General features: G+C 40.5%; 1 protein-coding gene across 3 annotated transcripts; it reads right to left on the reverse strand.

Annotated features, from left to right (window-relative positions):
* Positions 1–334: 334 nt before the first annotated feature.
* tmem102 (transmembrane protein 102) lies at positions 335–25,932 on the reverse strand. 3 transcript variants are annotated; one of them, XM_040141373.1, is made up of 6 exons: positions 25,801–25,932; positions 23,752–23,963; positions 7,592–7,930; positions 5,912–6,105; positions 5,426–5,638; positions 335–5,189 (listed from the first exon to the last, which is right to left on the reverse strand). In XM_040141373.1, the coding sequence occupies exons 2-6, from the start codon at positions 23,951–23,953 to the stop codon at positions 4,590–4,592; spliced, it is 1,548 nt and encodes a 515-aa protein (XP_039997307.1). In that variant the 5' UTR covers positions 23,954–23,963; positions 25,801–25,932; the 3' UTR covers positions 335–4,589. The 3 variants fall into 3 exon arrangements, with proteins under 3 accessions (XP_039997307.1, XP_039997306.1, XP_039997305.1); XM_040141372.1 differs by having other exon boundaries at positions 25,544–25,932; XM_040141371.1 differs by lacking the exon at positions 25,801–25,932 and adding an exon at positions 25,450–25,469.
* Between the last annotated feature and the right edge of the window lie 849 nt (positions 25,933–26,781).

Genomic DNA, 26,781 nt, shown 5'->3' on the forward strand with positions numbered 1-26,781 from the left:
ATTGGCAGTACAAACATTGTCCTGGAGCGCCCTCTGTTGGCTTAAACATGTGTGGCAACCTACATTAAGTCTAGCCCGTCGGCCTCTGAGAAACTATGAGCAAGATTTACAGACGGGGAGAGCTTTTTCCCTTAAGTCATCCCATTTGCTGACATCGTGGGACAGTGTGAAAAAAAAAAACTAAAATATTCCACACAATATGATTTGAAATGTAGTGATTTATTTCATGCTAAAGCTTGATCAATATAAATCCCCAGAAAGTAACAGTAATAAATACAGCAAATAAGTCATGATAAAGAGGAAATAATTTGCACTTATTTAAAAAAAAAAAAAAAAAAAAAAGGAACACACACATAATAAAAGAGATATGAAATTCAATTTCTCAGACCGTGGAGTGATCCAGTACAGATGTTTATCTTAGCACTTGAGTACATCAGGATGAAAAGTTAAGAGCTGACTGTTCTCAAGTCGGGAACAGATGGAGGAGATAAAGTGGATACATTCATTGTATTTAGTCTGATATTTATCCACAGCAGTTGAACGAATCTACAATAGAATCATCAAAACTTTTCAGCACAAAAAAAACAGTAATAATTATCCACAGAGTAGCTGAGTGAATATTGATGTTTGGGAGTGGCGTCTGTGTTTCATGCGATCCCTGGACAACAGATAGTGATTGACCCTTTCACAACTACAGTAAATCTACACTGAAGTATAATTAGAGAAGGCGTTGTAAATGAGAGGCCTTTCCACAGGGGGTTTAATTGCATATCTATAAACTGTCACCATTGTAAAATAAAGGATTTGAGACTATCCACAACGATTTCATGTGTGCAGTTCAAGAAAAACATTGATTGTTTCCAGTGTCTAGTAATCTCTAACTAGACCCATTAAGGTACAAAGTGAGACACACACTTGACACATTTTACACTTCCAGCACTCTCAGTCAGACACAAAAGAGGGCAGTGAGAAAGTACCTTTACATTAACTATACTTTCCAATAAATAAATGCTGTGATTTTCCTTATGACTTTTTAACACTTGTACAGTTTGGATAACAACAATCGGGCCCATCCTGGACAAAGTGCTGAAAACACCACTCAATCCTCTGACACCTGGTAGCTGAACACACACCCAGCTTAGACATTCAGTTCCACCTCAACATCACACTTTGGTTTTTCCCCAGTTTCGATTCGTACTCTCACTCACTCACTCACTCACTCTCACACACACACACTCTCTCACTCTCTCTCACACACACACACACACACACACACACACACACACACACACACGCGCACCAGCAGTACAGACAGATGCTATAAAAAAATCATTCAGTACTCAGACTGAAGCTGAGCTGACAGTGTAACACAAGTATCATAAAATGTTCATACACTTGTCTGAAGGAAAAACATTCTACTAGTAGCATACAGATCAACTGAATTAACCCCAATCACCTTAATATTTATGTAAACTCAACTGAAACTGATCATGTGCTTGTAGCGTTTTGTGCCCTGCCTATACACCAAGATTGGAAGCAGCAATTTAGTGCTTGGTAAACCCAATTTAATCCAAGTTAACCTATCAGTTTGTTTTCAGATATGGTTCGGATGACTTTACATCTCAAATTAATTGATGTAATGCAAGTAAAACTAATGTACGTGGAGCGGAGAAAGTTACTGCTTGTCTGGTTATGCTTGCTGTTGCCACTTCACCATTTACTGGCTGTACAGCTTGTAATCGAATCAGCTGAGTGGCACTGCAGCGATGTGGTTGCTAACAGTGTAAAACATAAGGCTGGAGTAGTACCAAGTTGTAGAGCTTTTTTGTGGCTCTTGACCTTCAGTACTAAAAGAAGTAAAAATGCCAACCCTCTGTGGAGAAATGCAGATGGGATGAGAGAGGAAGAAGGAATAAAAGAGCTATGAGATGGAGAGAAAATCAGAGAAAGAAAGAAATCAGCAGAGAAAAAAAAGAAATCGGCAGAGAGAAACAGCATGAGTCCCAATGGGAGGAAACTGTCCAGGCCCCGCAAGGCCAATTCTCCCACTTCAGATGTCTTCAAAAGGATGAGAGAAGGGCCCATCTCCCTCTATCAATCCATCCTCCATCCATCCCTCCGCCCCCCAGTGGATAGCTTCTGTCTGTTGAGAAACGATAGGGCCCAGCAACTAAAACACACCCACTGAGGGGATAATTTAATGGGCAGCATCTGGGCGTCTGTTTGCATCTTGCTGCATGTTTCTTCTCTTAGTGAATACACACCAAAACTGACGCACCCACGTGCGCACCCACACAAACGCACGCGCGCGCACACATGCACACACACAAAACAGAGCTCATTAAAAAAGACCAACCAAGCAGAGGAGACAGGAAAATTATCAGAATCAGTCGAGTCAGAACAAGTCTCCAAGAAAATCAAATGACACACACAAAACTGTAACTTTCTTCAACGGAAAGTTAATAGACACGTTCACACGATGTGAAACAAGAGGTTAGACATACTGGACCCTTTGTGGGATGTTTTGAAGGTCAAGTACCTTGACTTAGTTGTGGATGAATAGACCAAAAGGCCCTGACTCAACAGCTATTCTGTACCTGTCTCTTTGCTCAACCCAGACCTTTTTTTACTTGATAAACTGCTGCTAATTTGATTCCTCATATCTCCACATACAGGGTTTGAAATGTTTTAATCCCTTATAAAGGGCCTACCATAACACAGAATGTCTGCTCAGGTAGGAAAACAAAACTCTAACCTGAAGTTTCAAGGATCTCTCAAATGCTCTCTTACATCCACAGAATCAGCAAACCATTCTATTCTCTTATAATTAATCATTGTAATTCATTTACCTCCCCATCTCTTCAGTCTTAACCGGTTCACAAGGCCAGGTCACACCAGAAAGTGGCTCCGTGTCTGTATGCGCAAGAAGTGGTTCTAGAAGCTTGGGGACCTAGTGATTAGGGCTGCAACTGATATTTTTCATTGTTTACTTTTTGTCTGTAAAAGTCCAGAAAACTGTAAAAATGGCCATTATTTTATCCAGGAGCCTTTGAAATAGCTTGTTTTTAATCAGTATTTGATTTACTATCATGTATGACTAAATAAAAGCATCAAATCATCATAGTTTGATAAGGTAGCATATTTTCCTTGAAAAGGAAAAAATCAATTATCAAAATAGTTGGGAATTAATTTTTAGTACATAATTAGTCTACTAATTGTTGTAGCTCTGGTAGTGATTATCCACAGTTGGTGAACTACTGTAGCTGGCTAGCAAGCCAGGAGAGGCCAGTGTCAGGAAGTCCAATGAGCTCTGTACTAGGCCGCTTACTCCTCCTGGTATTTTCTTCTCAAGATTGTACATAATCTCAATACAAACACTGAAAAGGGGGAAAAAAAACAAGCTTGCTAAGAGCTTGAATACTGTCAATTAGAAAGCTCATTAGGTCAGTTGGTAACAGAAAATAATAAAGATCGAAATCCACTTATCACAACAATTCCATTGGCATGGACTGATTGTGCCACTAAACTTCACTCTTTTAAATGCCAGTGTGACCGGGCCTTTCGGAGGAGAAAAGGCAAATTAACGCTCTGACCATGATTCAGTAGATTCATCAAAATAAGATGTTTAGGGATATGTAAGATGCATGTTTCTCTTTGTAAAACTGCTCAAACATAGCTCTTTGGTACATTCATTTACCTAATGAAATGTAAGCGGCATTGAAATATAGTTAAAGACCTTAAAATGGAATTATATACATAAAAAATGATAAGTATTATGAATACCTGAGAAAGACTAAAAAAAAAAAGTGATAAAGATGGCATTAATTGAGGCGTGGGGGTCAAAAAAGGAGCTAAACTATAGTTGAAAGAGAGAAGAGACTTTGTTCAAAGACTCGGTGGTTCTCCTCAAAACATTACATTCAGTTACATCAGCCACACCTTGTTTTTCCTTTCTAATTCAGCCATAGGCCACTCTGATCTGAAATAAAAAGGAGAGAAATGCAGCAATCATGGAGCTTTTCTCCCTCTGTCTTTAGAAGTGTAAGTAATATGTGAAATGTGCACATACACACATACATATATATATATATACACATATACATATACACACACCCACACCCACACCCACACACACACACACACACACACACACACACTAACAGAGGCATACTCTCCGTGTTGATCTCCATTGGACTTATTTCACATGACTAAAGCCGGCCCTTGTCTTTGTAGCACCAGCTGATAAGTCTCGTTAAGGCCAGCTCGTTAGGAGAGGGCCGTCTCCGTGGCAACAGCTTGGTGACATCATGTCTTTTGTGCGATGCCCACTAAAGTGGACGTTATTTGTCAGTAGTAGGACATGTGTGTTTTTGGTTTAAATAGTCTGTCAAGCAGCAAGGCTTTGTTCAGCCTCAGGGTGGTGAAGAGGAGGAGTGTGCTCAGTTTCAGGACAGCTGTTTTCAAAAGAAAAACACCTGCCTGATATCAGTCTCTGTCCCCTCTGATGTGACGTCTCAGAGCATTTTCAGAGTGCGTTTGTAAGCTAAACACACACATTTCCGCACGTCTTGTCTGCAGCATATACTTCCTCAGTAGAACTTGTCATCGATACGGAAGTGCGGTCTGGTGACATCATCAGGATTCAGGAAGACAGATATGGATTTCCCAGGGTTCTCTGTGACCAGCTGCTGCAGTCGCTGCGCCAACTTGTCCTCCGAAGGCGAAATGATGCCATTGGCTGGCTGATGCCCAGGGGAGCTGTGGCCATTGGTGCTAGCTGTTAGCTCCTTCTTCAGCTGGCCTGCCTGCTGGGCTTGGTCCAGAGCCGCCCGGAGGTGCTCGCTGGGATCTGAGCGCACATGGGCAAGTTTCCTGGCGACCAACAGCGCCTGGCTGTCAGTCAGGTGCTCCAGCATGTTGCACTGGGGCAAGAAGTAGTTTGGGCAGTTTTTACCTAGGATGCAATGAGCCAGGTCATCCAGGAGACCCAGGAGGAGGCGACCAGGGGTGTCGGCGTCGGGGCAGGACAGGTAGGCAGCAGGAAGTCGGTCACAGGCCCAGAAGAGAAGGGTTCGTAGGTGATAGAGGCTGAGACCTGTACGAGGACGAGCCAGGATACGAGACAGTACTGCTTTGGCTGCTTGGAAAGCCTGGGCCATAGGGAAGGGGATGCACTTCTTCAACTGAACCTGGTTATAACAGAAATAGACAGCCAATGAGTTAAGTAAAGCAGGATTAAAGTCAGAGTGGTGAACCTAATGGGAAAAATAAAGAGATAGAGGAACGTAATGGGTGGAAAAGAGAGAAAAATGGCAAAGAAACAGAAAGAAAAGCAGATGGAAACATTTTTGTGATGCTTTAAACCTATTTCACGGTGGCACAAGACATGACACCAAACTATAAATTACACTCACGATCCCCTCACCTCGCTGCGTGAGAATGCCAGCCTCCATTCCCTGTCGGGCCGCCCACCCAGTGGGGAGCAGCAGGGCAGCAGATAGAAGCCAGATATGGCCTCCTCCTCTGTGATTTTACCATCCCAGAAGTGGTTGGCAGTCAGCCATCCTTGGGCCACAGCAGGCCAGCCCCGGAACGACACCACAGGCAGCAGGTCGTACAACACCCGGCTAGAGCCAGCCTGCGGGGAGGAGATGGAGGGGGAATATTAGAATATCACTCAATCTGTCCTGAATTTCTGTTCCTCTTACAAACATTATTGCAGGGCATTTCTTGAAAATTATTTTAACATCTGACTGCAAACTGCTCCAATATTGATTTCACACCACAAAAATGTCCTCTTTAAAAGGAATAATTTTAGATTGTTAAGAAGCCTGGATTCAGATATAATGAGTCCAACTGTCTTTGTTTTATCATCATTTCAGCGTGGGAGCAAGTGCCGCCTAATCTGTACCTGGAGGATGATGGTAGTGAGGGGTCCATTTCTCTCAAGTCGGTCTGGGATGGGGATGCCTCTCTGGGGGCTACGCCTCAGCTCCTCTACAGCCTCGCTCACCACCCCCCAGAACCAGTCTGTCACCAGAGTGGGAGAGAAGTAGCATCCATCCAAAGACTGCGGAGAGCCCAGGGAGGGGATGGAGCCTTTACCTGAGGGAAGGGAGGGAGGGAGGAGGAGATGTGAATGCTGTGTCTATCAAATAACAGTAGGCATTAGTAATTTGCTTAGTATTTATTGTGCAGAGCAGTGTATAGTATATTATCATGCTTGTATGATAATTAAGCTCTTTGCATGATGCACGATCAATATTGCTATAAATCCCAAATCGACAACAATTCTGACATGTCGTAGTTTTGTTTTTTTACAATAATCATGAAATGGTGAGGTTCTGATTTGGATCCAGCCTCATTATTCATGGTATGTTAACTATGTTGTTGATCCAGTAACATCCCTCATCCACCAGCCACTTTCACCCCCCCCAGCCTCTTAACTGCTGTAACTATTCTTACGATAGTCTCTGGACGTTTCTTTTTTTTTTTGGTTTTAAGCATCTTGCAACACTGGTGCAGATTGAAAAGTCAGGTCTAATTTTAGTTGAACTTACCTGTCTAGGCTAATGGATCATTCTCCTGCTAAACCACCGGTATGGCTACCTTGCTACACGACAAATCACTGCATTAAAGCTGCCTGGTATTGTGTGGATTTGCACTTGTTTTCCATTTTGGACACGGATTTAGGATATCTGGACATTATGGATATGGCTGCTGGTAAAAGTAATTTGAGAATCTTCCCCAGGAATACTACTCTAATATAAGTAGACTAGTGCTGAAAAGATTAGCTGAGTTTTTTGATCATCAATTAATGATGTACGTTGTTTATCAAGCATAGATGCCAAACAGTTGCTGGTTCCAGTAAATCTAATGTGAAGATTTGATATATTATCTGTTATCTGTTTTGATGTGATACATGTACCTGCTAACTAATCAACTAATCTTGACTAAACCCCCCCCTTCCTGCCACCACACATACAGTAACATAAGAACCTGTGGGAAATATCATGGAAGGACCAGAAATGTGGGAAAATGCATTTTTCCCAATGGCTAAAAGTTAAAGAGACTCATATCAATAAATGTCAGAACTTTTTCTCACCTTGTAAGTCTCAAGCTCGCGAGCATGTGGCAGACTGAAGTCGCAATGTAATCTTGAAACTGCTCTGTAATCTTGAACTTTCGATTGTTGAGTTACACTCATAAATGTTTTAGCTTTTATTTCCTGGGGAGGTTTTTTCCGCTTCACCTATCTGAGGAGTTATAGGAACGGGCCTCCACTGTAGCTCGCTGGGCAAAATTGCATCACAACATCATGCATCAAATTATCTGAGAGAAACATGAACAAAATTCAATCAGCTCACCTTCCTTCCGCACTGCGCTGCTACAGTACCTTCAAAGTTCAGTCTGTTCCACTCCTCTTTCATCTCTTCATTTATCTCTCCATCTTTCTATTTACATTCTTGTTTGCCCATCCTCCTTCCACCTTTCAGTGTGTCCCTTACTTCCCTTACTATCCCTGTGGTTCACCTCTCTTAACTCTTTCACTGTTCTTCCTTGCAATGATTATCCTACTTTTTCTACTCACCCATTTCCCCCTCTTCCTCCTCATCTTCCTCAGTGGGAGGTCCATTCTCCTCCTGGCAGCATATGCTCCATCGGGACAGGATGCTTGAGTCGCAGAGGCGGAGGCTGAGCCATGAGTGGCAGGGTGGGGAATGTCGCATGTCCAGGGTGACGGGCTGGTTGCGATCATGGAGCTTCAGGGCGGGCACCAGCAGGGTGAAGTCCAGGTCAAAATCGGCCCCTTTGGCATAGTCCCCCAGGTCCTCAGGGTTGAGGTCCAAGACCCCCTCCCGAGCCCCGCCTGACAGCAGCAGGTACTCGTTGGCCACCGGGAGGCGCTGGTCCACCTTCTGGACTAAGCCTGAAAACATTAGGGGGTGAGAGAGAGACGAAAAAAAAAAAAAAAATCAATCACACTCAGCAAAATTTATATTCAGATCAATTTCTGTGTGTGGAAATGCTTTTCCGTGAGCAGAACTGATGCGAGGAGAAATGAGCGGAAAGGTTCTGAGAAGTGCTTTCTCTTGCTCAGAGATACATACATATATTCAGATTTACAGATAAGCTCGAGAGTATGCATACCAGCTTTGGCAAATGCACTGGGAAAGAAAACAGCAGGTCTGCAAGCGAGTGAGCCTGGGAAATGTCCGGTTCAGTTTGTTTTGAGGGGTACTGCATATGATTTTGAATTTGAGCTTTAGGAATATTGATACAAAAAGGCGTGTCAAATGAACAGCCCCCTCAGTGACCACTGGGCTAGACACTAATGATAATTTCAGTGGCTCGCCTATATGTGTGCTCAGCGAAGCCTTCATTTCAGCTTTCATACACACTGTAGTCTCTACCAACACAATGCAACTACACCATGATTGGAAGAGTGTTTCCTCTTGTTATAGATAAACAGGAAAGAGAAATTACTTAAAGGATAATTTTGGACCATTGTCAATACAATATTTATAATAACAGCACAGGTTGTTGTTTTTCACAGTAAAAGAAATAGAAGGAAAGCAGAAAGAAAGAAAGAAAGCAAAACAAATATGCTACGTTATGTAATCCTTCACATTTTTGTGAGTGATCACACTGTGCGCCAAGCAAAATAAAATTTGTAAAACAAGACTTCTAGTCAATGGATTTGAACTGCAGTTTTCTAATCCTCCCATAGAGATTGGAAAATGTAACAGCATTTGGCTAGTTACCAAAACTTTTATTCGATTGGATGTCTTTAGACAGTTCACTTTCCCAGTGGGCACTAGTCAGCTGACTGAGTTACTGTAGTGATTCAATTCGTCTCTCACTCTCATTCCTCTCACATAATTATTTTCGCTGACAGTTAACATTTTTCAGACTGTCTTTTTGAGCTCATCATCTGGGACAGATGTAATTCATGGCTGTTTGACACATTTTTTTTCCTGGTTTATTTCTGCAGTAAAGACATCAGGAGACGCTAAGAACTCGTTTTCACTCGTCATGAATTTATTTCCTCTGTGGCAGCAGAGCATGTTACACCAGCCTTCAGAAACTTCTGCAGGTTGAACTGTACTAACTAAACACGTTTAAGGCTAATTAACTCTGAAAGACTCACTGTAAACTGACTCGAAAACACTCACTAGCCTAGCTACACAATAAAGCTACAAATAAACGCACCGCTCTGTAAAAGACCATAATTACACTGGTACTCTCTTCATTCACAAAGAATATCTGTTGTAATGAATGGATATTGTCTAGCCCTGAACTATAGTACAACCAACAGTTTTTTCAAACAGAAGTTCAAAAATAAATAAATAAATAAATAAATAAATATTGTATTTGGGCCAATATGGTATCCTTTCTCTCCATAGCAGTAGAGAACTCTCAGCATAGTTATTTCCATTCATTCAGTTTCGACACTGCACAAATATGCTTAGGCACTGTGCCTAAGTCTTATAATGGTAGGGATAACCCTGAATAGGAAGTCTGATGGGGCAAGAAATACGAGACAATCATCTTATTATATTCTTATTTTATTTTAGGCCTGGCTGAACCATCATTTTCTCAACTGCTAAAACACCTTCCTCGCTCTCCTCTCTTAACAGTTTATATGAGAGAAACTCGCCTCAAAATCCTTTTATGGCTACTTAGGTGTATGGTAAACTTCCCAGGTTCTGGGCCCATGGGAGCCACAATACTGGAGTCAAGAAAATTATGTTTTGCCAGCTTGAAAGAGCAGCTGAAAAAGGCCTGATCCTAAAGCCAAACCTTTACAGGTCCAGAGCTAACTGCTCCCTACTACAGGTCAAAGGTAAAGCACTGGCACTTCAAAACCCTTTGCAGAGAAGAGATTGTGAGAGCTTGGACTTGAGTGTTTATCCCCTCCAGGGCAGTTAAGGGGCCCCAGAAAGCTGGAACAGGGGCATCAGACCAAGCCGGCAGGCCATGACTGGGGGTTCACAGCTCCTAACACGATTCCTCTCGACCAATTACACGGGTACACAACCTTAGTGGCAGGATCCCATGTGATATTTTCATGTAAAGGCATGTGTGAGTGCCTAAATGTGTTTTTTGGATGTGAAAAATTGTGAGGATGAGTCATAAGCAAAATGCCGGATAAAAAGGAAAAAGCCAATGATACTCACAAAGTGGCATAAATAGCAACCCATTCTCGATGCTTAAAAACTATTGCATTTAAGGTGTTTGATTTGGCTTGGTTATCCCACTTCATCCTTATGAGTAGTGCCCTAAGTATCCATGTTAATAAATTACAACCAGCGTATCATGCTCTAATGGAGAAACATATCCCTTCTTGAGAGCAGTATCCCCCAGAATAACACACAATCGTTTGCTACTTTACATTCAAAAGGTAGAGCAGTTTGATGGAATACAAAAACATAGGTGGGGAATAGAATGGAAAACATCCAGACAATGAAAATGAACAAGCAACTGAAGTGGGAGTCAAAGTCAAGTGTGCTGACGAGGATCTCTGCAGTGCTCTGCTTTAAAAAGGAGAAAAGGAAAGTGGCTCATTTGACACCACCATAGGGGGAGCAGTCAAAGAGAAGAAGAAAAATTAAAAAGTATGTGACAAAGCATCTTTTGATCTTCGCATTTCTCAGCAGAATCAGCTCATCTCCCTCTACAAGCTCCATTAATTTCCTGATTAGACTACTGCAGCTCAGGCTTAAGCTAGGAGCTCCAACCAAACTTTAACTAGAGTGCTGCAGATTTTCAGGATCTTCAGCCTTTGAATCGTCCCATGACATCTGCAGAAGTTCCTAGTAGCATTCAAAATCAAATACATCCCAAAAATTCGCTTTACTAAAGTGTTACTGCTTTTAAGCAAATACTGCAGACCAAGATGCCATCTATCAGTCCCACCCTATCGAAGTCATTCAATTTAACTCATTACCATCCAGAAAGCTGCACCTTTTCAAGTGCAGCCTTTTACGACTTCAAACATCCAAACTATATGTACAGTATAGACTCAGTTACAATTTTATTAGGCACACCTTGCTAAAATTAATGCAGTGTAATGCAAAATCTGTGCAATGACTCCTATGTTTATGAAGGTTATAATGCCCCCCTTACTTTTCTCCCCCACTTCTACAGTTTCAGTCTAGCTATCAAAACCCTATGAGGAAAAAGAGGAACTGATGATATACTCCAGGTTGTATTCAGTGATTAGATGTGCTCACAGCAATATTAAGTTTCTGTAGCAGGTAGTGGTTTCACTTCTGAGGATACATAAAAGCTACCCTAACCTACTGATTGGTGGAGCTTTTTGTGACTGTACACAGCCTGAAGGAAGCTCTGCAGACATTACTCAAGAGTCAAACAACTCTTCATCCTCCTCTGCATGTTTTAAAAAAGAAAGATCAATACATTTTTATTTGTTATATTATTTACAGGCGAGAGTTTGTAATTTTATTATTCTAATAAAAAGATACGAAAATTGAACACCAAATAAAGATAAGGCACAAGTAATAGGTCATAATTGGTTTTTATTATTAGCATTATTAATATTAATTTTATTTTGTGTTTCAGTCCTTTACTTCAATGAACCTAAATAAATTTTTGAGGATTAGTACATTTATAATGCAGAAAGTTAGACAAAACACCCTTAGTATAAAAGCAATTTTTAATAGCCTGGGTTACAGCAGGATTAAATCAATTAATTGTAACAGGACTCCTTATCGCCTACCTCAGAAAAACCTCTAGGCCACACTCAGTTTTTGTGGCGCACGCATCTAAGAGAGGTGTGTGGCCAAAAATTAGTTTGTTTGAAAACAGTGAAATATGGCGTTAGCTTGAATCTGAGTGATTTTATCTACCTGGGCGGGCCGCCCAAGCAGAGCGATAGAAACACTGCATGACAGCTAGCACTGTCCTCAGCTTTCTTTCTTCTCTCGCTTTGGACCGTTTTTTCCTCTCCGCCATGACTCTTCGTTGTTGCAAGTTTCCAGTAGCATAAACACATGAGTTTAACGTAATTTCTTTGCAGTGCACAACTGTCAGAAAAACATGCTGGCATCAATAAAAAGGAATTGATACGCTCGGAGGCATACGATTTCGATGGTTCGGACAATTTGGAACCACTTCCAAACGGAAACCGATTCCAGTGCCTACTGTCTGATATTAACTGGTGCAGAGTTCCGCTTCCCTGCTTCCATTACTTATTGAAGAACTATGTGAGCCAAGATTTCATGTATTGTTCCCCTCTACTCCCTTTGGCAGCTCTACAGGTTGTTACAAAATACTGTAACTTAGTGATTTGTTTAAAGTGATTAAAAGAATAAATAAAGGTTGGGTGATAAGACAAATACCTCATCAATTAGCAATAGTGAGCAGGCGACAAAAAACATTTTCAAAACTTGACTAATCAATAAGTCAAACCTGTGTCCAATGTGCTTTTTGGTCTTTATATTTTTCTTTATATTTCTGCTTCATCAGCATTCAAGATATTCAACGTGATGTAAATAATTAACTAGTGAAGGCAGATTTTGTGTGCCTTCGGTAGTTGCAAAAACTGCATCATATTTAAATCATCTCTCCTCTGTCTGAGGTGAGTGTTTGTGCATGCAACGTGCGAAACAAATTATGACCAATCGAACATCAGAACTTGAAATCTGTTAGGCTGTAAAGACGGAGAAAGAGGGGAGAACCACTGGATGGGCAGATCAAAGAGAAGAAGGGAGGGAAAAAGACAGTGTCAGAGGGAGGAACGGATCAGACGCCAGCCAAAGGGCAAGGAGTTTGAAACTGCGACTCCTCTGATTTGTTACGTTTTATCTGCCTCTGATAAATTAGGTCAAATAGGCGAGGAGGAGGAAAAGAGTGGTGAAAAAGAGAATAAAGAGCATCTTATCTCTCCAGCAGGGACTTCAGTTGGAGAGAGGAGGGCAGAAAAACTGTATCAATTAGCGAAACTTCTCCAATCTCCACACTGGCTGCTGGAAGCTTGAGGTTGTTCCAAGGAACACAATCTATTTTTTAATCCAAACTCTCAAATCAACAGTCGCACGCTGCTTTAGTGGGCCTTTGCCAACGAGCACGCACACGCATGGATGCTCAGATGAACACACTCCAACACATATGCCTGTAGACACACACATTCTGAGAATAGAGCTGGAATGGAGACAGTCTAGGCTGGTTTCACAGCCACGGATTAAACCTAATCCTATAAGAAATGTCTTTTAATGTAGATTTCCATTAGAGGGAAGTTTTTCATTATAAGATATTTTCAGTCCAGACCCAATGCCATGTCTGTGAAACTACTATTGGTTACTCCATCAGTCTCAGAGTGTGTTTACAAGAAAGCCTACTTACATACCCACCTGCATGGCATCCAGTTTTTCCAATAAAACAGAGTTTTCTGTTGCAGTTTTCTTTCACATATTCATCACTTAGGTATTTAACAAAGGTTATGATACATTTAAATGTGGATTGCAATTTTAATCGTACTATTTGTTGGAAAGTTGGCTGGGGAACAATAAAAAAATAATAATAATAAAGAAAAACTTTGTGCACCATAATACAGAAGAAGAGGTTTTATACTTGCACATGTAGCCACAGTAAAATCATGAACCATACTTTCAAGGTTAAAAATCGTGTGTGTGCTAAAATCAAGAAGCAATCATGAGGCTGCAAAAGTCTTTGAAATGACCTGCTCCTGGAGCCCGGAAAAAAATTAAATATCTGATTTTAACATCAATAAATCATCACAACCTTAATCCTGGGAGATAACTATGATACCATAAGCAAACACCAGAAAGCTCTGCTGCTGACCTCTACACTTTGCTCTGTTCGTTTGCTTTCAATGGCACAAGACTGGGTGATGACAGTCGACCTGGAGAGGCAACTGAAAATTCCATCACATATCATCCGCTCCCTGTTGAAACCAGACATCATCTTGGTTTCTGAAGCCGCAAGACAGCTCATCTTACTGGAGCTAACTGTGCCCCAGCAAGAAAGGTTGGAGGAGGTGCAAGAGAGGAAGAGTGCGAAGTACCAGGAGATGGTGGGGGACTACCGCAGGAACGGGTGGGAGGACTAGGTGCATGCCAGTGGAGGTGGGCTGTCGGGGGTTTGCAAGTCATTCCCTCACCAAGGCCTACAGAACCTTAGGCATCATGGGAGAAAGCAGGAGAAGAGCCAAAAACAACAACACGGAGGCGGCAGAGAAAGCGTCTAGATGGCTCTGACTAATAAGGGGTGACCAGTGGGTTCAGTAGAATACCCCTGGGACACAGGCCGATGTTTGACTCAGGTCACCTGGATGAGGGTGTCTGTAATAAGACCCAGAACACTCAGTGACTCCAGGATACAGCACTGATGCTGTGTCCAAGTATGTGTATCAGAAGATGTCTGAAAAACTAAACTATTTTACTTTAAAAAATGTACAGGAATTTTGCATATAAATAGAACTATAATATAAAAACAATGTGGAATTTTATTTAGCTACTAGCTACTCTACTAATATTCATATTTACTGTTGACCAGGGAAGCTATCAAATATTTTGGAAATTTAAAGCAAAAAAGAAGGATAGACAACCAGCAGCACTCTTTTCAACAATAATAAATGAGGGTGATGTGGAATGTGGTCGAAACTTTGAGAAACAAATGCATTTATACATAGCAGGGCTTTTCCTTTAATACATTCAGAAGAACAGGACACTGTTCCACTCTCTCCCCTGCCTAAAAACATGAAGAAATATATCATAAAAAAGACATTTTTTGAAACTAATTCACTATGATTTCAAAATCATTACATTTTCTTTACACAGGAGCACCATTTTGTTATCTGTCTTGGGAGTTTGTTAACAGTTCAATATATCCCTGTGATATTACACACCAATGTATTGAATTGCATCAATACAGCATGGACTCACATATTAAACAGGCCATTTGGCTGTAAGGTCCCTGGTGTTTGAATTTAACTGCTGCTTCAATTTTATCTTTGCTTTATACTGAATAGTATAGTTATACTTTCCCGAAGATGAAGCAATTGCACGGACATATTAACACACACCTATACCGAGTAGACATACTGATCTATACACTCATGGGTGCCTTATGAAAAATCCCCTGAAGCAGAGCAGCAGCATCATGGGAAAGACGTCCTTTCTCATCACAGCCGGACCAGAGTGAGAATATTCCACCACACCCCTCTGTTTTGATAGACTCCAAAAATAGCTCTGTAAATCTCTCTGGAAAATGGGATTCCTCTAAATAAACCGATGACTTCTCTGTGCTGGGAGAGGTAAGAGAGAGAGAGAGAAAGAGAGAGAGAGAGAGAGACTGTTCTAAAAACAACGCTGCGCTAACACCTAAAATGTAGTTACAGCTAGTAATCACATTCTGCATGCATTTAATTTTAACATTTATTTTACGGAGTGTCTATTTCCACCCGGCTGAGAATAATTACACGGCAGCTATTCCACTATTTACACCCGTGTGGAACACCCAATGGGTCCCTAAGCATCTTGTTTTTTCACCTTCACCATGTGGGTTTTTGTTTAAAAAAAAAAAAAATTGCGTACAGGACGTCACAAATTGTTGCAAAGTGTCATTTAAAAAGCACCATACGCCGGGTGGCATTCTAAATGCCTGCTGCCATCAGGCACTTACTGAACACGGCTTTCTAGCATAAAGGCTTTAAGAAGATAGGTGAGGTAGTATAAAGAGCAGCAAAGTCTATGTAGGGAAGGGGTCATGATGGATGAATGGGTCAAGCACAGCACTTTCATCCAGGAGACTGGGATTTGAATCCTATGTGAAATCAAAAGTTGTTATTGACTTATTTTTAGACTTTGTTGACTTACCATCTTAATTTTTTTTTGTATGTTTTCTTTGTTCGTTTTGTTTGTTTTTCAAAAAAAAATTATATTCAGTTTTCAGTCCCGGTTTGGTTAGGTTTAGGCAACAAAACAATTCTATTAGATTTAGGAAAGGATAATGGTTTAGGTTAGTCCCTTCTTGAGACATATTTCTATCGAGAGCCTTTCCTGATTTTACTTGAGTTGTAAATTTATTTTATATCCTGTCACTGAATTAGTTTCATACACTAAATAGTCTAAAGATTATTATTATTATAAAGAAAGCTGACTGTCTTACATTTACACAGTTTCACACCCTCACACATTGAAGCTGCCCAATACAACTGTTGTAGCACAAAGCTGAATGAGTCCACAGAGGAGCTGACCATCCCACATGCATGTATGTACCTTCCGCAAGGCGAAGAAAAAGTGGTACTTTTATGGTCCTGCTGTAAGATAAGCAGACTATATAATGGCTGACATCTAACCTTTCACTACCCACGGTTCCGCCTGCGGAGTTACCACTAAAATTTTCACGCATTGCTAGTAATATGGAAAGTTACATAAAAATGAACATTATATATTTATATCTATATCTATCTATATATACATATATCTATATATCTATATATAATACACACACCCACACACCCACACACCCACACACCCACCCCCACACCCACCCCCACCCCCACACCCACACCCAAACCCACACAGGTACATTAGACTCTCGTCTTTCTGGTCATTGTGGTCATTTTCAAAAAGAACACACCATTGTCAAAATTATCCAGGTACAATACACGAAACAAACTCTACAATAGTTGCGAATATACAACTGAATCCTTAAAAATATGGTGTCTCTCTTCTTTAACAGTAGTCTGTAATGTCTGTACATTATATATGAAGCTACAGCCAGCATGCACTTAGCTTGGCTTAGCACAAAGACTAGAAACAGAGGGAAACAGCTAGCCTGGCTCCACTTAAAGGTTGAAAAATTTGCCAACCAGCACCTCTACAGCTCACAAATGAACAATCTATATCTTGTTTATTTAATATGTAAAATAACCAAAGTGTAAAAGCGAGGTGTTGCAGTTCTACCAGAGGTTATGGAATTATCTATTTCTGGGTTGGAGCAATGACTTCCAAGACTCTCCAAAAATGTCGCAAAGAGATTCCAGGCTACCAGTGGAAAGTCAAGCCTTGTTGTTTTTCCGTGCTTTCAGTCTTTATGCTGTATTATGAGGGTGGTGTCTAGCTTCTCATGTAACTCAACAAAAAAGCAAATAAATGTTTTTTCTAAAATGTCAAACTATTTCCTTAAAAACCTCAAGTCAAAATTACGATGATCTAATATAAGAACTCCACTTGTTTTAATTTAGCTTTGCAACATCTAGCTCTGTCTCTCCTGCTCTCTGACTGGTTTTACAGTCCCCAATACAAACAGTTTTTACAAAAGCACAGCGAGTACATGTTCTCATTAAATCCCTGCTCAGTTCTTTAGGCTCCTCCTTCACACAATCATGGTTCAAAAAATCTCTATCGTCAAGATTCTCAATTGAGCAATGATGAAAGAACCACCATTTCAAATATAGATGTTTTGGACAGATTACCTAGTGAGGAACTCCACTGGAAGGGTCATGAGTTCTTAACTCGGGGCACCTTGAAGGAGGGCATTTTGTCTGTGTCAAAATGAGATTCAAAATTGTTATTTCACATCCCCTACCTCTGTGTGACCTTTCTGTTATTCTAGACAATAAAACTCTAATACAGAGGCAGAGCATGCCATAACAATAATCTTAAAAGCAGCCTCATCCCAAGAGGAGCAATTCAATCCGTTACAAATGACTCCTTTCTAATATAGTCTCAACTGGATGTTATCAGTGCTTTTCAACCGGTGCTTCTCTGAGCCTCACTGCACACGCTAATAGCAGGATTAATCCCAGACAACCCAGCTGCTGAAAGGTGAGCCATTCCACCCACTCGTTTATGAATTCATATGAAGGCAGGAGATTAGCTCCAAAATACGCCTTTTAGAAGGGCAATGGAGAAGTTCCAATTTCATCTGATTGGGGGCAGGAGGTTGAATGTGTTTAATACAAGAAACAGGGCTGAGATTGATGACAGACATTTTGTGTTGAAACCACCTGCAGAGAAAGAGAGAGAGAGGGAGAGGGAGAGAGAGAGAGAGGATGTAGGAAGCTGTCGGTGTCTTCCAGCTTCTCACTGCTGCTGTGATGCCAGCTACACTTTGATACCATGTCCCGCTAAATGACAGGCAGTTATCACTTAAAGAAAAATTAGCCCCAGTGCCCAATATGCACTATTATAAGCAATCAGGAAGCAAAGCAGCTAGAAAAGTTGAAGATCAGAGCCTGGAATACCTAGATCATCATCATAATTCATTTCTTTTTCAATTATGCTGAAGATAAAGGACAAACATTGATTTCACCTATTAGCACACTTTTTAGTCTTCAAAATAAAAAGGGAAAGGAGCACAAAATCATGTTAAAGCTTTATTTGTTCCAATTTTATATATCAGCTCCACTGTTTGGATCATATCCACAGTCATATTTTTGGGTCTAACACTCAAACCTTGCTCGCATTTTGTGCCACACTGGGTGAGCTGGTACAGACGGAATGAGTTCAGTGAATTGCTCAATTTCACACTCACTGACTGATGCAGGAATCATACCCGAATTTATATTAAAGCTTAGGCACTCTGTCCATTACTATACCCAGCATTTGTAAATGTTGCTATTTGAATGTCTTATTTTGAAGAAGAAGAAGATCTTCAGGTTTTCAGTTAGTGAATGAACACAGAAAATAAATTAGTCAAAATAGTAAATAAGAAATAATATGAAGAGTACGTTTTCAAAAACTTAAATACTTAAATAGTTTGAAATGAAGAGGGAAATATGTGTCAGTTTGTGCACCCCGACATTCCCTCACACGTTATAAAAACCTTTTTAAAGGATTACTGACAAGTGAGTGAGGTTTGAGGCAAATAGTTTTTAAAGATTTTTTCCAGCAACTCAAAACAGCCTGATTATGTTATCAGTTGCCAGCTACTACCCAAATGATTTCTCCCACTTTGCCTCAGGAATACTTACAGTGTGGTTATGAAAGAGCAAAGATCACGTTGTCAGCCTCAGTTATTAAAATGAGCAGGATGACAGATAACATGTCATGCAATGTCAAAACACTTCTTACTTAACATGCCAAATGCATTAAGTCATATTTAATTAGATACAATGAAAGACAAATAATGAATGAATGTGATGTGATGTCAATCTGTGACTATGATCAGTCACAGGAAACTCTGCTATGTTTCAATCACAGACAGTTGTTGGTTAATTTGTTGCAGAGGTTGCGATCTCAGCTAAATTAACCTCAACTAAACTGTTTTTGCCTTAATTTTCACTGATGTGCCAGCTTTCCAACAATTACGTTTAATGTTGCTAAATGTCAAAAAAGGCCAGCATCTTGCCGCCAATCATTTATACCCGGCAAGATGCTGCTCATCTGTGCTGCTTGGCACTGGTGTGTCTGCACTGATGAAAACTGAAGACAAACAAAGCCTAAATAATCAATCCTCCAATGAGGAAGGAAGTTACAGCAGCGGAAACAGCATCCAGCTGCACATCAGTCACACTAAAGTCCACTGGAACGGAATGAGAGACCGGCCAGACACTGTTTCGATCCAGCAGCCCTGCAGCAGGCCTGGCTAAATAAGCTGCTTCCCAAAGGGGATAAAGTTGCCACTCTGATGGTTAAAATTTAACCATGGGGGGTTATTTCCCCCAAAATCATATATCATATGAAAGATTGTGCAGCTTCAGAAAGATTAGAAAGTTTGGCAGGAGTAATTTAGTGCCAGATACATGAACCCAATATTATAGTCTACAGTGCACAAAGAAAAATTTACATGCTTTATTCTGAGTGACTTAGGGGGGTTTTTCTGACGAGTTTGCATGATTGCCAAAAGCATGGCAAAACCTAGAGTGAAAAAAAAAAATCAGTCTCTGCAAGAATTCTGTGCACTTTCAAATGCTATGGCTTGCTATTAATCACTACAGGAGCTTTACCTACCAGGGTTGGACAATATGACAATAAATACCATTAGACCATGGAAACATGTCAACTTGCAGAGATTTTTCTATACCATTTATACCAAGGCAGCTAAAGCTTTCTTGTCTCTGGTTTACCCTTACTGGAATTATGATCATTGGGGAGTTCTTTAAATGTTCACAGCATTCTACCACTTACTTGTAATTAATCATGACCATAATTTATTTTGAAATAACACAAAAAATTTTGCAGACGGTATCTCCATTTTTGGCAGGTAAAAACAACTGTAAAGTCAGTCTGTTTGAGCCACAACAATCACAGAAAAATCTGAGATTCCAGTGGGACTGTTAAATATGCAGGCCCTCATGTAACTTCACTCATGCACAAACAAGCACATGCAGGCTTTGTTTTGCTTTTTCATTATTTTGTTTTACATTTTTCAACAAGGTTCATGATCAGCTTTTGAATCATGCCTATCCTGACTTGGAAGAAACTTGGAAGAAACCAACTCAGGTGCTGCGGTTCACCCCCCCCCCCCCTCTCTCTCTCTCTCCATATTATTAAATCTAAATGGTAACAAGATGAATGAAAAGGGAAAAAAAAAAAAGAAAAGAAAAAAGAAGCCCAACAGGATGGCAAGAAGTGAGGAGTCAAAGGACAAAAGAGTGAATAGTAGTTGAAAACATAAGAAAACAAACAGAGTAGCAGATCATAAGGAAGTTTTTTTTTTGTGTTTTTCATCTGATAATCTCTGATAACTGACTGAAACTAAATACGCAATTTTGCATTTTTTTTTTTGTCTCAAAAAAAAAAAAAAAAATTTTGGGCTCAGAACTCAGGACTCTTTAAACTTGTACCAAAAGAATCCAATTTTACTGACATCAGGGAGAGGATGAACTCTTAACTCAACACTCACAAGCTGGCTGACAAACTTTAAGATCTGAGAAGTTGGGTTGAGAGTTTGTCTGGGCCTGGCACCACATCTCCTGCTTCACCGGCAGAGCAAATCTATTGCTGCCTTTATCGGACTTTGGTTTTTCAAAAGATATATACAGTAGCCCTCACTACACTTGTCTAAAGACAAACCACAGAGTTTACCCAAACGCAGGGTAAATAAGAGCCACTTCTTGGATCTGTCAACGTGTGAAAAAATTCACTTGATGCAGTTGTGTGCATGTGTCTCAGAGTTTAATCTCTTTTCTCTTCCCTGATAGTGTGCAAAGCCCAGTGGGGATCCCTCTGCAGCTCAAACTGTATAAAAGCCTGGTAAAAACAGCCACAGTCACTTGTGTTCAGCAGCTACGCACACATATACGCACACACGAACACCTGCAGCAGTGACGAGGTTCCTCCAGCAGGCCGGCATGCTGTAATAAAGTCCCTCCATCGGGAGGATGATATTTGCTTTACAGTGCTGCCCTTCATCTTCCGCAGGGCCTTGATAGACATAGAGCCCGTAATGCAGCTACCACGGCGTACTTAATTTTATATTCCTAGAATCCAACACAAACCATCTCCCTCTGTTGAAAGTGTTCTTTTCACACAGTCTGAGCTGTCACAGCAGGCAGTGAGGCACACGATATGAAAATACCAGCAAACCATTGGTGATTATGCCAGCGGAGGCAAACTCAGAAACTGAAAAAAGTTACCAGGAGATTCTCAACCAAGTGAGAGTGTGAGCAGACAGAGAGGAAAGCAGAGGGCTTTGAACCAGAATCATAAAAAATGAAATCCAAACAAAAGAAAAGTCAGAAAAATAGCTTAAAAAAAAGTTAGAGCTTTGCACAGAAAAAGGAACCTCATCTTGCATGTGGTGATTCAATAAAATGAGAAAAATAGGCCTGGATACCATTTTGATTTGTGGGATTTCTCCCTGGGGGGAGGCGTTTGATGAAGCTATTTCAGTTTGGTGACAAGACTGAAGCAGAGGAGAAGCACGAGCTGTCTGTCAACCAATGCAAGACCAATAACTTTAATAGGAATAGTTCGACTGTGTGACAAATGGAGACGGAAAGAGGACTTGAAAAAAAATGTAAAACTGGGAAATGAAATCACAGAAGTGAGTTGAGAGAAAAGCTTAAAAAGATATACACAAAACTTTAAGGACTTTGACCAAATACATGCTTTGTTTTCAGGGACAGAATGACAGGGACATGATGGAGCAGGGATGACAGAGGACAGCCGGGAGAGGGCAGAGTGCCACCTATTGGACAAACAAACACACTTCACTTTTTACTCATAGCTGACAATAAAACAATCAATTTCAGACAGCTTTGTGTCTCACTCATTCTCACTATTTCAGATTACGCATGTAAGTCATGTAGAGCCATGTAGAATGAATATATGAATGATAACTTGTGCTTGAATTCCAAAATTTAGAATTAAAATTTGCATTTGAAAGGTTTCATATGCGAAAGTTACAAATTGTTACATCCACACTACCACAAATTAAAGCCTCTAATTTGCATATAAGACTTGAAAAAAAAAACAAAAAAACAACTGTGATAATTTTTTTGTCAGAGGATTAAATTGAACATATTTGTACTGGGTCCATCATTTCAATGCAGACTAAGTCTAGTGTTAATTGAGTTTTTCCCACATGCGGTCTTACAACCTGAGTCATAAAATGATTCTGTTAAAGAGACCTGTGTCCCATCCCATTTAAATGGGACGTTGCAGCTTTGTCCTTTTTGCCTAAATGAAATTTGGAGTCAGGAATGCACATGTCCACAACCACATTTGAACTCTGAGAGAGAAGTAAAACTGGTAAAAACAGCATAATGGTAGAGATATGTATATACAACGATTTGGATTTGCCCATAAAATTTGTTCCAATATAAAATAAATTCGAATCATGTTAAATAAAATTTTCTTGTGAAAGCACAGCTCACTGCATGTTAAGGCCTGCCCAGTAGCCAACCGATCAGAGTGTGTTTGTACTGGGCAGCTTCCAGGTGAGAATGTGTTTAATACTGTGAGAGTGGAAGAGGATGATCCTGGAAAACACTGTCCCTTGCTCTCAGTGACACTGCCCTGGGTAAATATATGCAGATGTACATTTGCTAATTGAGAAAAGACAGCAACAGAGTCAAAACTATACAATGCAAAATATTGTTTAAAAAAAGAAAAAGAAAAGGTTTAGTTGTATCTATGTTAATACACCCCATTGCAAATGGCACACACACACAAACCATCAGCTGTGCATTATGATACACTCTTAACTTCAACCATGCAACTTTGCCTTCACAGCCACTAGCAAGTATATTAATAGTTAATTGCTAGTAACTTTAACTCCAGGCAATAAATAATTACTGTCCCTCAGGCTTCCGCTGCATTCAATCACATTCTATTAAAATTATGATGAAACATATTATGTACTATAACATACTGTTAACTCCCAATATCCAAAATACACTGTGACATTTTGTCACACATTTATCACACTTGGTAACTAGAGTGATTTGGATTCTAAAGCCTGCATAGCATGTGTTTATTGGTGCTTTTTGAGGGCGTGCAGATGGTCCACAGCAAAATAAAATATTTAATTTCACCATTATTTAATTTGTGAGACATAGGTCCATTGAGAGAATATACTGTACAAAGGACAATTCTGATCACAGGCTTCACTGCATTTTCTGTGGTTAACATCCCACCTACATCATATCACTAGTCATGTCATGCCATTCTTCCAACAACAGTTTACAACAACAGATTTCACACCAGCGGTTACATAACTGGGGGTTTGTGATATTAATAAAATAAAACTAAGGTGGGAACATCTGTGATACGAGGCAAATTATCCAGTGTGGTTTGTTTTCAGACATACCTAGCATGTTAAAGATAAAGTCCTTAGCTGTGTGGACCTCTAAGGCAGTCTGGTCTCCAAACTCCCCCTGCTCCAGCAGTACCAGCTCAGACACCTGTGCCGACAGCTGCTCCAGGGTGGCCCCCGAACGGAAATCCACCTCTGACAGCTTCTTGGCGGGGGCTGGGGAGCGTGGTGCCACCGCACTCATCAGGGACTCCATCTCTACAACCCTGTAGAGTGAGGTCAAGGAAAGGGAAATCATTTTAGGTTTGCTAGCCTAAATGTCTGGCCCTATTTTAATGGCTAAAACAGTCCAAACGGGTCCCCTGAGGGATGAGTTATGCTGTCACAGTGCCAATAATAACTGCTGGTTTTGAGAGTTGCACTACAACAAAATGTGTTTACATTTGAACTGTTTGCAGGATGTGAGTTACAGTCTGTGTTTAGACTGATTTAGCATTGCTGTCCCTTCATGTTTTCTTTGCTGTATAATGCTTGCCTTGTTTCCAACAGCCCCATGTGATCATGAGACTCTGAAGGGCACTTGTAGAGGAACATATGACATCAGAGAACAACTAACATTAAATCTTAAAAGCAGAAAATGTGATGCTGATGTGGCAGCAATTAGAAACTTGATTGCTAGGTATTTTGGGTAGGACTAGTGAAAGCCCAAAATACAAACATGTATATAGTATGCCAATATTCTCTGTTACTGAGTCTTACCTAATGCAATACAATGTGTACACCCAAGCACTTGTTAACATAACTATAATTATTTGTGATTTATGATCACAGAAAGTGTGCCATTTAGCAGCCTCAGGGGAGTGGATTAGAGGAAGGCAGCCCCGGTTTGTATGCCTCATGTAATCAGTGATTTTGCATTTGAGACTTTTGCACTGATAGCTGAATCACAGCTACAACACAAAACTAAACTTAGGTCGCTGCTTTTCTGAAATTAATAAAATCCTTCTTAATAAAAGACTTCTATCCTGCTTTGTATCCCAGCATGTTTAAAAGGGCTTGAGTTACTTTCGTCGTGCCTTCTGAAGGGGTTAAAACGTACTTTACTGAATATCTCGAATACCAGGACCAGTCTTAAAGCGTTTAGCGTTAACTGGGAGGGCACTACGTTACTGGTACGGTGCACTGTTAAGTAGACAATGTATATTAACTGACTATTTGTTAATATGCTTAAACAACTGTTTAAAATAGTGTGCTGTGAAAGTGACGAGCCAAAAAGTTGTAACGTAAACAAAGTTCAGTCGACTGGAATGACAACATGGCCCCTGTCCCCCAAACTAGGTCAATTAGCGAGCAAGCTCCCCTGCTTCTAGCTGCTAAGCTAATAGCCGAGCAAATTAGCCAGCCTATTGTCTTCCAGTTAACATTAGATAATTTGATAATTCGTTAAATACAAAAAAATAGCCTGGGTTGTATTGTATAGATTCATATAACTGCTGTATGACCGTATAACCAGACCATTCGACTTGCAGCGATAAGGTCTGTGAGGTGCCTCGCCCACAGTCAGCTAATTTCTTTTATTAGCTGATATTAGCCAACTAGCTTTATCAAATTAGCATGCTAGCTAACGTGACAGGTAGGGACAGTGAAGACAAGTGCCGCGACACACACCCGTGCGTACAACCACACACACACATTCACTCTTAAATCTAAAGATACACACACACGCAGGTACACACACATACATTCACCCACATGCACTCAGCTCGGGTCTCGTTAGCTTGTGAGTCGCGAATCAAATCATTAGCTATCAGGCTAAAGCTGTCAAATATCTCAAACAGACACACACCCTTTACACAGTGATGCGAGGGAGTTTCTTCGCTATCTTCTACGTTTACTGCTATTGAGATCCCTGTTTTTTAATCCGCCTTCTTCAGCTGTCATTTCCAACAGGTCCCAGGCGCCACCTTCCCCCTGGCAACACCGTCCTAGATATCATGGTCCTACTCAGAGGATCCAGGGATTAGTAGTATGTGTTGCACGCAGGTCCCACACTACAGAACTACAAACGGACTGGTGAGGTCAGGTTTATCATTAAAATTGTACCCGTGTCCTCGCAAAGACTAGGGTTTAGTAGTAGCAGGACAGGGCGGTTTCACGACTGCACAGCCAGTGTTTTGATGCATGAGCAAGTAGGCAGTCCTTTGTAATTCCAACAGCAGTGGTGTCCTTGTATCAGAGGGGCAGGCTGTGGCATTGGAAGCGGCCACTGATTGTATCTCCTCCCTTTGTTCATCCGTTAATAATACCTGCGGCTAGAGACAGGTTATGCGCAGGGGATTACGACACTTTTCCATCTAAAGAGATCCTCGTATGGAAATGCATTGAATCAACTTCGGTATTATACAGTTAAATCAAAATATGAACGTGTTTTAGTTCACATTACAACTCGGAACATTGGGAGTTTTGTGTAAGGTTTGGGATGTTTATTAGCCAGCTGGGAGGGTGCAGATGGTTGTAGTGGTTAGAGCTGTTCCATAATCGAAATTATGGTACACAAAGTTATGAGTCACGAATAACCTTTTCTCCTGTGGCTATAGTAACATTTTATTTCTCACTCATCAGTGCTAATTATTGTAAGCAAGATTTTTTCCTTTTCTTTTTTTTTTCTTTCTTTCTTTTTTTTTTGGTTACTTTGGCAAAACATACTTACTACAATTCCATCAAAGTCAAACACATTGTAAACCACTTCTCCAATATGGCGTTTAATTTTGGTGGAAAAGAAGGTTTTTGTTTACAGGCCTATGCAGTCAAATGCAAAATTACAATCATCAAAACAGATCCTACACTTCCCATAATGCAAATCAGTCACACCTTTCATTAGACCAATGGTTCCAAACATAAGTTCTGCTACATCAAATTATTTTTAATTTTGTATGACTTTTCTCCAATCTTTGCATCTTTCATGTGTAATACTTTATGTTTTTCCCACTTTGGGCTTTTAAAAACATTTAAATGGAATAGACCGAGTAGACTAAATCAGTTTTGCTCTGCATTGCTCATATCTAAAAGACTCGCAAGTTGTGA

Source organism: Xiphias gladius, chromosome 12 (assembly GCF_016859285.1).
Source record: "Xiphias gladius isolate SHS-SW01 ecotype Sanya breed wild chromosome 12, ASM1685928v1, whole genome shotgun sequence".
NCBI lineage: Eukaryota > Metazoa > Chordata > Actinopteri > Istiophoriformes > Xiphiidae > Xiphias > Xiphias gladius.